Raw genomic sequence first — 15,175 nt, 5'->3', positions numbered from 1 at the left:
TGATGTCACCTGTATTTAGGAGCCATGCCAGAGCCATCAGACCTTACTCTTGCTGTGGGTCTCCTCTCCTGTTGCAGTAGCGACGACAATTCACCTTGCCTAGAGTCTTTTGCAGCCATCTGCTCTCCTAAGTAGCCTCTTCTTGATGCAAGGATGCATCCAATGTGGCTCTTGCACAGTAAAGCAGCTGTCTAGTCAAAGAACATTAGCACAAAGGCAAGGGATGCTGCCTACTTAACTTGTCAGCCAGTAAGAGCTATCTTCTCACACACAATAGTGAGCCAGAAGGGGCAAAAGGAAGCGCCCCAGCTTCAAAGTTTCCCTGACCCTCATTCCTAAACACTACTCAGTCTGAGCCACTATAAAGAATCCCTGGAATGTTCGGGTGAGAGGAAGGAGTTTTCCTGCAAGGTACATCTGCCATATTGCTCTTCCTACACCATTAAGGCATGCCTCATACAAAACGGAACCGGTGTGGCCACAGCCAAATGCATCCTTTATATATGCAAATAGCACTACATGGATGGGAGACTGACCTTGTTGTAGTGGACTGGCAGTATAAAAAAAAAAAAAGAAACAACACGTGAGTAGCTGATAGCAAGGAGCAAGTGGAAAAAGGCCTGCCCTGCTACTACAATCATTTCACTGCCATGACGGTCAGTCCTTTACAGCCCACTGAGTAACAGTATTTTCACTTGTCAAAAGGAGAACCCCTGTGACTGCAAAGTTCCACACTGGTTCTCAATCGATATCACAGAATTTGCTCAGTGTACATGCATGATTGCCATGTGTGCTGACATAGGTGAAGGGCGTCAATAGTCTATGAGAGAATTCAAAGTAGGGGCCTTGCTCCCCACAGACATGGAAGTGACTTTTCTCCAACCCAACATGGACTAAAGACACAGGACATTTCATTCCGCAATAATGAAGGTGTGCATTTAATAAGCAAAACTCAAGACAATATAAATAATTAACATGTTACAAATAAAATGGAACACTGAATGTTTGACATTCTCGGTGAAGGCTTAAAATGAATTAGCCTCAGTCCAGAGTTTGAATAAAAACCCCTTTTTACTTGAGCGCCTATTTCCATACAAAATTAGGTTTTCAGTGATCCGTCTGCATTTTTAATGCACAAAAATGCAAGTTTGCTTTGCTTGCTTATAAAAGTTAGTTTTTAATTATCAATGACTGGAACAGTGTTGTTAAATCGAATAAACCAAAAAAGAAAAGAAAAACAAAACTCAAGCTCCACAAAGAAATAATTTCCATGGGCAAATGGCTGAAAGCATGGAAAGGATTACATCCTTCAACATTCTTTTGTGAAACTTTCAAGTTATGCTAGTGAATCTGGGTCTGGAGACGGAACTGATAAAAGCTTAGTCCCGGGTGGGCTCTTCTGCTATACCTTCTCCTGTAGTATGATTTTTAGGAAGTAAATAAAACCCAATGACGAATTGTACTTTTTTGCATGTTGTTGCACTTTGTAACATGCATACTAATGACCCACGCAGTCAACTAAGGTACTATAGGTTTCTGCAATTTCCACCATTAATGCACAGGTGTTTATCACTTAATGTTCTCTACATTGTTTTTAATTTTCGTAAAACACGTTTGTCTCCTCAACGTAAATTAATAAAATAAAAAAGCTCCAGCACATCCATGATTTACATATTTGTCCCAACTCAATTATAATAAATACGCCAATTCTGCTTTCTAATAACAACTCTTTTCTTATAGCATAACAGAATGTCAGCAATCAGACTAGTGAAAAGGGAATAGTACCTGTAACTGGTGGTGCAGAAAATGACGGCATCAGAGGAGTTTGTGGAGCTCGACCAGCGTGGCCTCTTGTAATGTCATAAGATGAAGACATTGAAAACCCAGAAACTGGAGGCCCTGTAGGAGGTGCAGAAAGAATAGGAGCTGGTGTAGTATTCAGAGGAGGTCCAGAACGTGTGAATGCTGGCATTGGGCTGCTGAAAGCTGCAGTCACTGAAGGGTGAGCGTCACTCGCCAAGGCATGAGGAGATCCAAACTGCAGAGAGGTGACAGGAGGTGGCGGGCTGCTCATCATGGCTCGAGGAGACATAAAAGGTACATGGGCAGAAGGAGGCGGAGGACTGCTGGTCACAACCGGAGGACCTACAAATGGCAGTGGAGTGGTTTTCACTGGAGGAAGGGTAGAATGAGTTGAGAAGACTGGTTGTGGCAAGGGCTGAACAGCGGATGCAACGGGAACGGAAAGGGGGGTGGATAGAACTAAAAGAAAAATCAGAAAAACATTTAAATTACACTCAAAATGTGGGAAAAACATCAAATCAACACACGTCCCAAATAACGCTGTACTTAGTAAAACTGGTTGTCTAGCACACTTATTTTAAAATCTTGATGTATAAACCAAATACATCTCACTGATGTACACTTAATCTTCTCTTTGCAGCATAAGCAGAAACGACACAGTAAAGTGTATACTACATATAAAAATAAAAAAAATAATAATAAATAAAGACTATGGGGGTTATTATGAGTTCGGCGGACAGTTTTTTACGGTCCACCGAACTTCCAACTAGGAGGCTGCCACCACACAGGCTAACTCCCCGCCGGCCCTATTAAGCGTTTCCCGCTAGGTCAGCAGGCGGAAACCCGAGTATCCGCTCGCTGGCCTAGTGGGAAACAGGCTACAGCACTGTCTCCGGCTCATAGTCGAGCCAACTGCAATGCTGTAGCCTTCAGGGTGCACCAGCATCCTCTCAATGTTCACTGTCTGCATAGCAAACAGTGAACATAGCAAGGGTGCTGGCCAGGAGGGCCCGCGCACTGCCCATGCCAAGTGCATAGGCAGTGCGGGAGGCCCCCTGCACCCGTTCTCTGCCAGAATTTTCACAGCTGTGGTACCGCCATGAAACTGCTGCTGGAGAACAGGGTTGTAATCCCCCTCTGGCGGATTAGGACCGCCACCACCTCCAGACCGCCGGTCCTGGCAATTCCCTGGAGGCCCAACCCCCAGGGTTGTAATGTGGCACTTGTTGACCGCCAGACTCGCAATGACCACCCTATGTATATCAGAAAACCTATTTCCGCCTTTTAAACATAATATTTCCACTGCACTGTGATTGTATATACTGAGTAATATTCTAAACCAACCATTAAATAGTGGAACATGTTATTGCTTGTTAATGATTTAGATATTGTGTTGTTAGGAATGGGATTAGCGTTTTAATTTGGTTTGTTTGATAAGATAGGCTAAACGTAGTAGGTAGGATTGTGGTTTACATTAGAAATTGATGTCTAAGGAGTAGTTTCCAGTTAATGGGGTAATTCAGGTTTAGAGTTAAGACTAAACCCAAGTATAAGGTTATGGTTAGGATTAGGGTTGTCAATTGAGCAAGGCTGGCCATACTTAAAGCACTGAAAAAAGACCCCATAAATGTGCAAATTCCCAGAAATGTCACCATATTTTCAACACTCCTGAACAGCTTGTCAAATAACTTCCCTCCTGGAACCCATTACCACGTGAATCTTCACTGTACCAAATGTAAGAGACTGCTGCAGCAATGCTTGCAAATTCAGTCTTCTCAATTTTAGGACAAACTTGAAGACACATTTTATCTGTCTCTACAAGCAAAACAGTGACTTGCCTGGAGGTGCAGATGGCCAAACGTTATGAAGGGAGTTCCATTTCATCAAGTTCCAGTCGCAGACTGCAGTGATGAGTGTTTCCTTGGTAGCTTGGAGAGTCTTTCATAAGACCTAGTCCGTGCATGTTTTAAGGTCAGGTAGAGAACATCTATTTGACATCAAAGTGGGGCAGTCCACATAGCTCTTAAGGCTTTCCTACCGCCTCTGATAATAGACACGATCTAATTCAGATAGACAAAATATTCATAATGTAATATCACAATAAGCTTGGTGGCATCAGAACCAGGTCACTATCTCTAGAGACTGGCAATTAGGAATTAGCTAGTACCAAGAAACCTATCCATTCAAAGTGTTCATTAGCCGGAACTCCAAAACATCTAAGAAGATTTTCTCAGCACAGTTTGGGTATCATAACATCAATAGATGTTCTCAAAGACAGCATGCTAGGAAGTAATCTCTCACATTGAGGTTTTCCTCAAATGGATCTGTTCACACATAAATTGCTAAATATCCAAACTTCAAATCCAGAGTTCTGGAACCAGAATCACTGGACAACCCCGTTTGGATAGACTGGTCTGAGTGATTTAGCTACTCTTTCCTGCCAAGCCCACTGATTCCATTAGTCCTGGAGATGTTCAGAAACTTGAAAGTGAAAATGTTTCTAATGCCCCAGAATGGCCAAGACACTGGTTGTTTCCACAGTATCATCACTGGTCTATAAAAACTACATGAGTCTTCCATGCAAGCCAAATTTACTAACCAAGATGCAGGGGCAATGACACCATCCCAACGTGATGCCCTTACATTTAGCAAACACTCTTATCCAGTCAGCATGTCTAGTTTCATGCTAGAATGCTGTTTAATGTTTAACTTAGATATTTGAAAAGAAAGGATTCTGATTAAATGTAGCCTGTTAAGGCTAAGGAGGTTATGCATTTCAGAAATTACTGCTTAGCGCCCCTAATGTATACATATGTGGATTCTCATTATGAAACGTTCCAGGATCTCTTCAGGTGCACAGACTATTCCAGGTTTATGACTTCAATGAAGACATCAATGATGAAGGACAGGATTACAAGTAACATTTCTACTGGTCTCACCATACATATATTTCAAACGTTACTTTCTGTCCAGGCTACTATAAAAGTGTCACTAGAGTTCTGTGAAAAACGTTCCAGGTTATGACATGTTCTTTAATCAGGATTTTCACATGCCACTGTACAGGGACTAACTCTGGCCTGGATACTGATTTTCTCAGTGTGAGATACACAGAAGGGACATCAGCAGTACCTCTCTACAGTTGCATAAAACCATGAATTAGCTTGCTGCATTATGATCAAAACAACGTCAAGGGACTCCAATTCACACACAAATGTTTCAACATTGTTATTGTGCATTCAAAACAAGTGAGACTGAATAAGTAAACCTATGCACCAGTGTTAACTCCAGATGTCTTTTCAGAAGATGTGACACTGAAGTCTAAATCAGTGGTTCCCAACATGTAGTCCAGGGACCCTGGGGGTCCGGAAAGCTTCCTCAGGGGGTCAGCAACTGCCTAGAAAAATGTAATAATTTTAACTGATTAGGTCCCCAGCTTTCAGTAATGACGCAGTGGGGGGTCCCCAGATTCCAATAATGATTTAATGGGGTCCCGGGTTCCAGTATTTGATAAAGTGGTGGTCCACAGAAGTCAAAAGGCTGGGACCAACTGGTCCAGATCAATACTAAGGAAAATTGTGTCCTCTAAGGGTGTAAATTCCTATAGCCCGAGGCCCAGGACATATTAAAGCTTTTTGTCCTTGACCCCAAGCAATGTTTATTTTGTCCTGGGACAAGTAGGCCCAACCCCTTGCAGCAACAGCCCTTTTGCTACAGTTTACAGTACCACACAATGGATCAGGGAAGGGCACGGTCTGCAGTTAAGGTAGTATTTGTGTCCATATGTTAATAGTGTTCAAACTTGTATTTATGGTTCATTAATGCAAAGCATTTATTATTAGGGTGAGCACTCTTAAGAAAATGTTCTAAGCTCGGATTGCACTACTGACCGTGGTTCCAACATAAAAATGTGGAGACACGTTTGCAGAGATTAACAATTAGAGGCTACATATAATGCTCCCAGAATGCTCTCTGGGTAGAAACAAATACGTGCATAAGCTTGAAAGCAAGAGTGATTATTTGCTTTCAAATCTAAATGCTCATTAAAAATGCACGCAGGAAGAAAAATGTTATGCTAGACTACTGTGAAATTTTAGTTACCATTGCTTTGAAGCATCATTTAGTAAAATGTTTCGATGTGTGCTAGTATTTCCCAAAAAAATAATCTTAATGGAAAAATTAGTGTAACCAGTTTCAACAAGATATGGGAAACATGAAAATAAACAAGCATTGGTAAAGCCAATAGGTCTGAAATTGGCGATCGGTCTTTTTGGTTTTGTCAGTGTGTGTCTTGTTTTGACTTGTTTTTTGTAAAACATCACTGTTGAGGGAGTTGCCGAGCCCGCACCATCTAAACAAACATTGGCAAAAAGCTAAAATATTTTTGGGTCTCAGAAAGCACACATTGCCACAATAGTTCTTGAAACTGAATAAAATTACTTAATGTACCAATATGTTTCTTGGTAAAGAGTAGAATGTGGTCACTGACAGTAAAGGGGGGGGGGGAGGTGGAGAGAGCGAGAGAGCGAGAGAGAATTTCAATAAAAACAAAAAGGTCCTGGATAACCAATTAGTTGACCAATTCTTATAGAAAATCACAAAAGCACACCCATGGTATATGTCCTTGAATTAATGCAAATTGACGACTTTCAAGATTTCACTAGAATTTAAAGATGTAGACTAGGATATCAAACTCCTAGAAAATATTTGTGAACTACATTTTATCAGAAGCAAATATGCATGTGTAGATTTGCTCATGAGAAAATCTGTTTAGCGTTTACAGGTTCACTTTCCCTCCAACCACTTTTTCCCCAACCCTGGAAGAAGTTTTACTTCTGCCCACATCAGGAGTAAATTTCCAACCTCTCTCAGTATGGGAAAAGATTAGAGAAAAGCTGGTGAAAACCCCTCAAACATGCAAGTTAGTAGGCTTGTACAGACCCAGAAGGGCATTCCTACCTGGAACTATTGCTTACCCCTATTTCCAGCCCCAGTACGTGGATCTGCTTAAAGGTCCAAAATAAGGGAATTGCCAGTATTCAAACCCTGCAATAGTATGAACCCTGGCATAATCAGAGAGGATATTATCCAAGCTCTTCTATAATGAGATTGCTACCATAATTGTCTGCCGCACTACATGACACTAGCGGGACAAGTTATTTTTTTTTTCCAAGACAAGTAGATTTATGAAGTAACCTGTCCAAAATTCCACACCCCTGGTCTTCCTTCATTTTCAAATATGCAGCAAATCTCAATTTGTTTTTCAGTCCCCTTCGAGGGGTAACACTGGGTGCAAATCAACGCATTCTAGGCAAATAAATTAGAGATGTTTGAGACAAAGAAGCTGATTTTTAATGTCCAGCTAAATCGCGCTTTAAAAACCACACTGTATATTTGCTTGAAAACACATTATTGGCACTTTACAAATGTTCCATGTAGACGTCCGTTTTGTGTGAATACGTTCTGTAGCTTCACTTTGTCTTTCCCTGTGCACTTTACAATAAACTCAAACCATATGGTACAACTTACTCTATTAGATTTCATGTGCAGAATCTAAATTTTTAAGCATTTTTAGACTGTTTATAACCATGCAATATGAAAAAATAGGTAAACCAAAAAATATATGTTTTTCTCTCTCCAAGAAAGGTTTTAACAGCTAACCATCACTGCTCTGTTACATCTGTAGCATCAGCATACAGAAAATCCATAAAGATTCTGCAGAGAGCCTAGAATGTTGACGGTTATTAAGTGCCAGGTTTAAAAAAAAATAGGTCCCTATTCTCTGGTAGATACATTGCTCAATTTTAACCAGTGGTTGGCGATAGCAGGCACTAGTACTTATCACTGGAAACCAGCACTTATTTTTCCGCATCAGATGTTGAGCGAATGCAAGAGAGGGGAAAACAGTGATCGAAAAGACAGAGTAAGAGAAAAAATGTCACATAGAGATAAAGCAGGAACCTGCAAGAGTGAGAAAAAGGGACAGGGAATGTACGGATTAAAGACTACCACCTTTTGATATTCGGCATCCCAATATTTAATTGTAATAGTATTGCTCATTAAATTTTTTCCTCTTTTGTTTTCTCATTCTCTCTCTTCTGCCAATCACATATGTACTATTTGTGTGCAAAGTTACGGCAAGGGCCAGTATTCTGCTAGCTTTAACATCTAGTTTGCTTGCACACTGAACAGCACAGGTTGTATAACGGTACAAATATTACACAAAGTATTCTGTTCCCAAAATGGGGGAAGGTGGATGGAAACCTGGGAATACCACTGACTAGATGCTCACCCTCGAGATGGATGCTTAATCCCAATTATTGCCATCAGGAATATGTGGACACACAGTATCTCTGTTACATAGAAGACTTCACTCTGAAAGTGAAGACAGGGTGTGGGGAATGACCTACACAGTTGTAAAGTAGTTTATTCAAGGGACTCCTAACATCTATGTATATTCACATAATGTTCCACCAGGAGCTTTAGAGTCCTGTCAGCAACATCATTCAATTGCCTCACACGTTCCATGGCATAAGCAGAAAAACCAAGGCTACAGACAAAAGATAAGGACAGACATAAAATGTCTAAATTAGATCAGGACAATCTTCACAATTATCAGCAAGTGCCAAACAATGTGTTGCAGTCTAAAATGTTGGTGCATGATTAAGTAAAAAAAACAAGGGGAGGATAATAGATTAGGAAACTGGCCTGGTGTGTGATGAGTACCTATGGTATTATCACCTTATACCAGGTCCAGGTATCCCCTATTAATGAGGTGTAGTCAGTGTTTAGGAAGCCAGGCTCTCTAGAGGTAGCTGTGTATGAGCCGCCAAGACTTATCTAGGAGACATGCAAAGATTATTCAATACCACTGTAGTCACACAACACTTACACACATGAAGGAACCACACAGTTACAAAAATAAAAAGGTACTTTATTTAGTGACCCAAATACTAAAATACTATATAGGCAATACCCCAACTGGAGGTAAGTAAAACACACTATTATATGTACAGTAGCAGTCAGGAATTAGCATAAAATGAGATAGAAAACAGTGAAAGCAACAGAAGGTACTTAAGGTCTAAGGGGAAAAGTGCAAAAGTCGGGCCACCACCCAAGGAAGTGGACTCAGTAGAGGGGAGCAGGAGGAACTAGGAAACCCACAAGGTAAGTACTGGACTTTACCCTCCCCCAGCGACCATGAGAAGAGAGAGATAAGTACCTGGTTCTCAACAAACCCACCAAAAGGACTTCAGAAACAGATATTGCAAGACTGCAAGAAACCAAAGGTGAATCCTGGAAAAGGAAGACGGGGAAAAGGAGGAGGCCAAGATCAGTTCACATTGGAGTATTCGGTGGTGGCAGCAGCCACTACCCACCAGTCTGTGGATGCAGGATCTGGTCGACGAGGAGACAAAGATGTTCAGCAATGCAGCCCTGGAGCAGCTGAAGAGTTCTTGAGTGATGCAGTCAACATCCCACGTCCACGTCGGTCTGTGGAAAAACCACCAACAAGCCTTGGCAAATTTCACAAATGAAGAAAAGTGGGGCTGCCAGGGACTAGCAGGGTGCAGGGGGACTCAACCCACAGAATGTAGTCCCGGGTGACACTCAGCGACCAGGAGAGTCAGAAGAAGAGGAGACAGGCCCACAGATGACCCACAGGCAGCAAGCACAGGAGTTGCGGTGAGGACCACACAGCACACCTAGAAAGGAATCCCACGTCACAGGAGAAGCACACAGAGTGCTGTGCGTCGCAGGGAAGAGTGCTGGGGCTAAACAGAGCCAGAAGGTCCCTTGAAGGAGATGCCAACAAGCCTTGGTAGCTGCAAGAGACGCAGTGCACAGGGGTACTGTCCTATGTGGAGAGGCAAGAACTCACCGTCTCCAAAGTTGGTCAGCGGGCAGAGGACCAAGGGGACCACTCCAGACCACCACTTGTGATGCAAGATCCACGCAGTACAGGAAGAGAGGAGATCCAGTGGTTGCCTGCAGATGCAGGGGAGTGACACTTTACTCCAAGGGAGATTCCTTCTTCCTTCCTGTGCAGACTGAAGACTTGCCTCTCTCAGAGGATGCACAGCTGGGGAAATGTTGCAGTTACTGAAAGGAGCTGGAGAAACAATGTTGCAGAGCAGACTTGTCGCTGTATTTGCGGTTAAAGTGGCCAGTAGTCGAGGTAAAGATTGTAGAGGAGTCCTCCTGGAGTCTTGCACATCGAATCTGAGGACCCACCCAAGAGGGAGACCCTGAATAGCCCTGGAAGGGGGACTGGTCACCTAGCAAGGTGACCACCTATCAGGAGGGGGCTGTGACATCACCTGCCTGACCTTGCTACTCAGATGCTTCCAGAGGCCTCTTCCCACCTTGGTTTCGAGATGGCAGAATCAAGTGGCCACCTGGATGCGCTCTGGGCACCACCCCTGGGATGGTAATGGACAGGGGAGTTGTAACTCCCCTTTCCATTGTCCAGTTTCGCGCCAGAGCAGAGACTGGAGGTCCCTGAACCAGTGCAGACAGGTTTATGCATGAAGGGCAGCAAATATGCCCTTCAAACATACCAGTGGCTTGGAGAGGCAACCCCGCCCAAGCCATGTAAGACCTACTACCAAAGGGAGAGGGCATTACCCCCCCTCTCCTAAAGGAAATTCTTTGTTCTGCCTTCCTGGCATTGAGCTGTTCAAGCAACAGGAGGGCAGAAACCAGTCTGTAGGACGGCAGAACAAGGAAAACTCTGCAAACTGGTAGAAGCAAAGCTAGGGGTCCTCTAAGGAGGCACTAGAGTGCATGGAATCCTACAACTAATACTGGCAACAGTATTGGGGTATGATTCCGACATGTTTGATACCAAATATGCCCATGTTCGGAGTTGCCATTATGTAGCTGGACATAGGTAGTGACTTATGTCCAGGACATGGGTAAAATGGCTTCCCCGCACTCTCAAAGTCAAGGAAAATGGAGCTGGAGTTTGTGGGGAGCACCTCTGCTCATGCAGGGGTGCCCTCACACACAGGTACTTGCACCCTGCCCTCTGGGCTAGGAGGGCCTGCCATAGGGGTCATTACAGCGACCTGTAGTGAAAAGGGTGCATGCACCCTTTCACGCAGGCTGGAATGGCAGGCCTGCAGACATTTTGCATGGGCTCCCATGGGTGGCATAATACAGACTGCAGCTCATGGGAAACACCTGGTGCCCCAATGTCCTGGGTGCCATATATTAGGGATTTATATGGGGTATCAGTATGACAATTGTGGGGTGTAAAAAGCTAGGGACAACCAAATCCAAAGGGAGAGAGCACAGTTACTGAGGTCCTGTTTAGCAGGATCCCAGTAAACATAGTCAAAACACACTGACATTGGGTAAAAAGTGGGAGTAACCATGCCAAAAAGAGGGTACTTTCCTACAAATAGTTTCCAGTTCCGAGATCTCATTTGTGGCCCGAAGCTGAACTTGTGAAGTCCCACCTGGTGTACACGGTCCTACTCACAGTACCCAATCATTAAAAAAAAGGCTTCCTTAAATTAAAGCAAAGGAGATTGAGGAAGGGGAACAATATCAAGTGAAAGCTAAACACTGCACTATCTCCAAATGAATGAACAAATCTATGAACAATAATTCACAAAGTCGGCACAAAACGTCTTTCACACATTCCAATATATCAAAAATACATCTCCACTTGTTTTAGTACATAGGTTCCTCCATTGAACTCTTAAAATACATATGCATACAGTCCATACAAGTTTTGAAAACAACCTCTTCAATCCTGTCAGTCACACCCATCCATTTCTCTCATAAAGACTTGGAACATACAATTAAAATAATACTCATACAATTATTAACCTAGCCTCTGAGATGTGCAGATACAGCTTTCCACACATATCAGGTTTGTATGAGCGGAGACAGCGAGTGAGTTGGTCAAGCCATGTTTCGATACTATGCTGATTAGAAAAACACCTTCCTTGTAACCAAAGTCATAATAACAATTTCATAATGGAAGGGGGTCAAGAAATATCTGTTAAAAGAACTAAGTCATAGTATTATTGAACCGTTTAACACATAACGGTGCCTCTTTACATAAATCAAGCATTATTGTGTGGATGTCTGCACTAGTGCTTAACTTGTAAAATGATACATGCTGGTGCCCAAAGATTTTCTCTGAAGCCCACAGCGGACGCAGACAATGACAGGATTAACTAACACCAAGGCTGTAAGGTCTTGAGTCCACCTCATGCCTCTTTCTTCCACAACCTGACACTCCATGCCTCTTTATCTCACCCTTACATGTTCTTTTTTTATTTCTGCTTTCTCCCATGTATTCAGGTTTTTTTAAGTCATCTCTCCCTTTCCTGGTTTTGCGTCTTTCTCTCTAGCGCCTAGTAAAAGTCTGATGAGAAAAAATAAGTGCCAGCCCCGAGAAACAAGTGTGGTGGGCTCCACCTGCAACCTCCAGCTCAAATCAAGCACTGGTCTGCATATGAAACAAACCAAAATCAGGTGACATGCTAACTAAAACCAAAAGAAAGTGATGACCCAAAGTGAAACTTTTCCTCCGTCTATTGCCTCACGAGTGACTACCACCAATTAGAGAATAGAACCTTACTCTACAATCCCTGCCTATACAAAAAGAGTCAGTTCCTTCTTGTATTATTGTTTTTTTTTCTAAATGCAATAAGCTTACATGCCATGGGTTATGAGTTGGGCCTTGAGAAGAGAAAAAAAAAGAACAATATTCAGAACACCCCTTAAGGATACAGGCCGTATTAAGGAACTTATCTAACAAAAACACCTAACAGATAATGCAATAAGTAGTGTTCCGCCTCAGAAAAAGAGAGTGCCTGCCCACATATAACTATTTGTCATGCTCTACATCAGCCTGACACCTTAAAATAAACAATCACAGACTAAAGTGGCTTCTGTGATCCTAATTAAACTAGTGTACGTTGTACGCTTTTTAAGCTAAGTTTTTATTTACAGGTTAGATCAAGTAATAATCTTTCCACTGTTGTCTTTACAATATTCTTACTGTTCCTGCAATACTAAAACACCAAATTCATTCAGCTACACTCCATCTGATTAAGGCCTACCTGCATTTTCAGCTAGGGCATTTTTTTTGCAGAGTAGATCAAGAAGTACTCCCTCCATTGCTGTTATCTCAATATGTCTACCATTCCTGCAAATATCCGCTGCATTGTCAGCCAGTTACTCCCTATTAAGATCTACTGCTATATCGCCATGTGACTGCCTATAATGGGGACCAGAAAAGAACATAAACCTCACAAAGAATGGCTAAAACACAGCTTTTGCAGGTCTAGAAAAATCTACTCATCCACTTGCTACGGCGAGTTATATTTTATCAGGTCAAGCTATTTTTAAAACGTACTCGCCCCTTCTGGCCGGTTGACACAAAACAGGTGTTGTGCCTTTAAATCTTGTCCTTGTCACATCTGCTCTGTGTTCAGAGACAGAAGTCAAAAGTCAGTTTGTCTTGCAAATAATTTTCCTTCTGACTGCAGGATTGTGTCAGTTTTATCCAAACACACAACATTTAAATAGCTAAGTCAAGTGCACAAACATTTCAAAATATATTTCAGTAGTTGTGAAAGTCAATTGTTATTATTTCTGTGTGATGAAAAAATATTTTAACAGGATGAAAACAAATCAGAACTCTTTACTTGGTGATGTGCAAAGAATAAATATGTTTTCTGAAACCCAAATTTCCCATATTGTTAATACATTAGTTTTATCAGCAAAGCTGCAAGCTAGTGGTAAGGTTATAGGACATTTCTTGCTCATTTTCTGTCTGTAAAAGACAGTGTGCGCACATCATGCTTTAGTAATATATTTATTAAAAGTGAGTGGTTAAACATAAACCTAGAAACACTCCTGCCCTGGTAGCAATACTATTAGTAAATTAAGAGGCAAGTAATAGATCATGTGTCCCCTATATGTGCATAGATTGTTTTTATATATGGATCAAATGTTTCGTTTATGTATTTAAAAAATACGTTTTTTGTACAGCAGAAACGCTGAGTTCACATATAATTTGAAGGTATACTCATATGTGAGAATGAAGAAAAAGGTAACTCTGTAAACTAAAATATTTGCCCTAAGATCACATAATTTGAGAACTGTTTACGGGTCAAGTATATTACAGTTATGGTCGAGTAGATTATATAAGTTACTCGACTTGTAGGTCTAGTCACATTTTTATGATTTTGAGAGGCATGTACAGCCATTAGCAGTCACCATCTTAGCATCAATGGCAATCTCAAAGGTAGCTCAGGAACGCAACTGGAGCTGTAGAGATGTTTTAAGTTTATTATTGCTCGATTAATTAAAACCATTGCATAAGCATAAAGCATTTAAACAACATGATCAAAAATACTATACAATAGACACCGTACAACTACTTAAAATATCAGCTGTAACAGAAACATCCTTATTACATACTTATCAATGCTCCGAGAAACAGTTGTGGCTCAAGTGTTAAACAAAATACAAGAAACATGCAGCAAAAGAAGATTCCTGACATGGTGACTTAACCTCAGTGAATGATTCGGCCCCAAGCCAGGGAGCAGTCCAAGATCAGATCATTAATGATGATGCCTCCCTCTAGACCTGGTTGAACATTGTTGGGCAAGATGTGAGATTTTTTTTAAATCCTTAAGTAGGGAGTGTGCAGAGCCAAAGGGTGGAAACAACTACAAAGGTGTACAAGTGAAGTACATACTAAGACATATCTTCAGTGTTTGCCCGCCCCATACGTAGCTTGATTAATCGGCCAGGATATACAGAATCATGAGAGTAATCAGAAGAGACTGTCTTGAAATAACCTGTCGCTGCATAAAAAAAAAGAATTAAAAAAAAAAAAAAAAAAAAAAAAAAAAGATAAAAGTGCTTCTAAAAAGCTGTACAGATGTGATACACTAAGGGTTAGAGACCTTCTTACTACTGCCTATCCCTGGTATTGGACATTTCAGAAGATCATGTTAAGAAACGATTGATAAAAATCACTTGAAATTACTATTGCATGTAGCTCGGGGCAGGCGCTCTTCACTTAGTATGGATGTTATGGGGCATTCTGTGAATTGAACCATAAACTGGTAACATGGGGGCTGTGCATTGTCTTTGCCTAGTCTTAAAGCGCAGAACAGGAGATGCTTTTTACCAAGAAAGAAAAACATTCTTAATTCTTCAACTATTTACAGTCTCAACCTGCCAATTCAATGATTTCTGGATAACAGAAAAACCGAAAATTAGAGGGGTTTGTACATGTAACACATTCAACAGCATGGAAATACAGCATCCGCTGATCATCTCTCTTTGTACCTATGGTTATGTACACACAGCATGTGTTCTTTTATACCTTCTTGTG

The 15,175-nt window shown here is 41.6% G+C and overlaps 1 protein-coding gene across 1 annotated transcript in view; it reads right to left on the bottom strand.

Annotated features, from left to right (window-relative positions):
- The window catches only part of PRRC1 (proline rich coiled-coil 1), a 181,651-nt gene that overhangs the window by 132,965 nt on the left and 33,511 nt on the right, over positions 1–15,175 (bottom strand). Inside the window, exon 2 of the mRNA XM_069227286.1 lies at positions 1,786–2,262. Within this exon, the coding sequence (XP_069083387.1) occupies positions 1,786–2,092 (307 nt within the window). The 5' untranslated portion in view covers positions 2,093–2,262. The remainder of the gene's footprint in view (positions 1–1,785; positions 2,263–15,175) is intronic.

This window comes from Pleurodeles waltl, chromosome 1_1 (genome assembly GCF_031143425.1).
Source record: "Pleurodeles waltl isolate 20211129_DDA chromosome 1_1, aPleWal1.hap1.20221129, whole genome shotgun sequence".
NCBI classification, from domain to species: domain Eukaryota; kingdom Metazoa; phylum Chordata; class Amphibia; order Caudata; family Salamandridae; genus Pleurodeles; species Pleurodeles waltl.
Note: the sequence above shows the minus strand (reverse complement) of the source record. Positions and strands in the feature narration are given on the sequence as shown.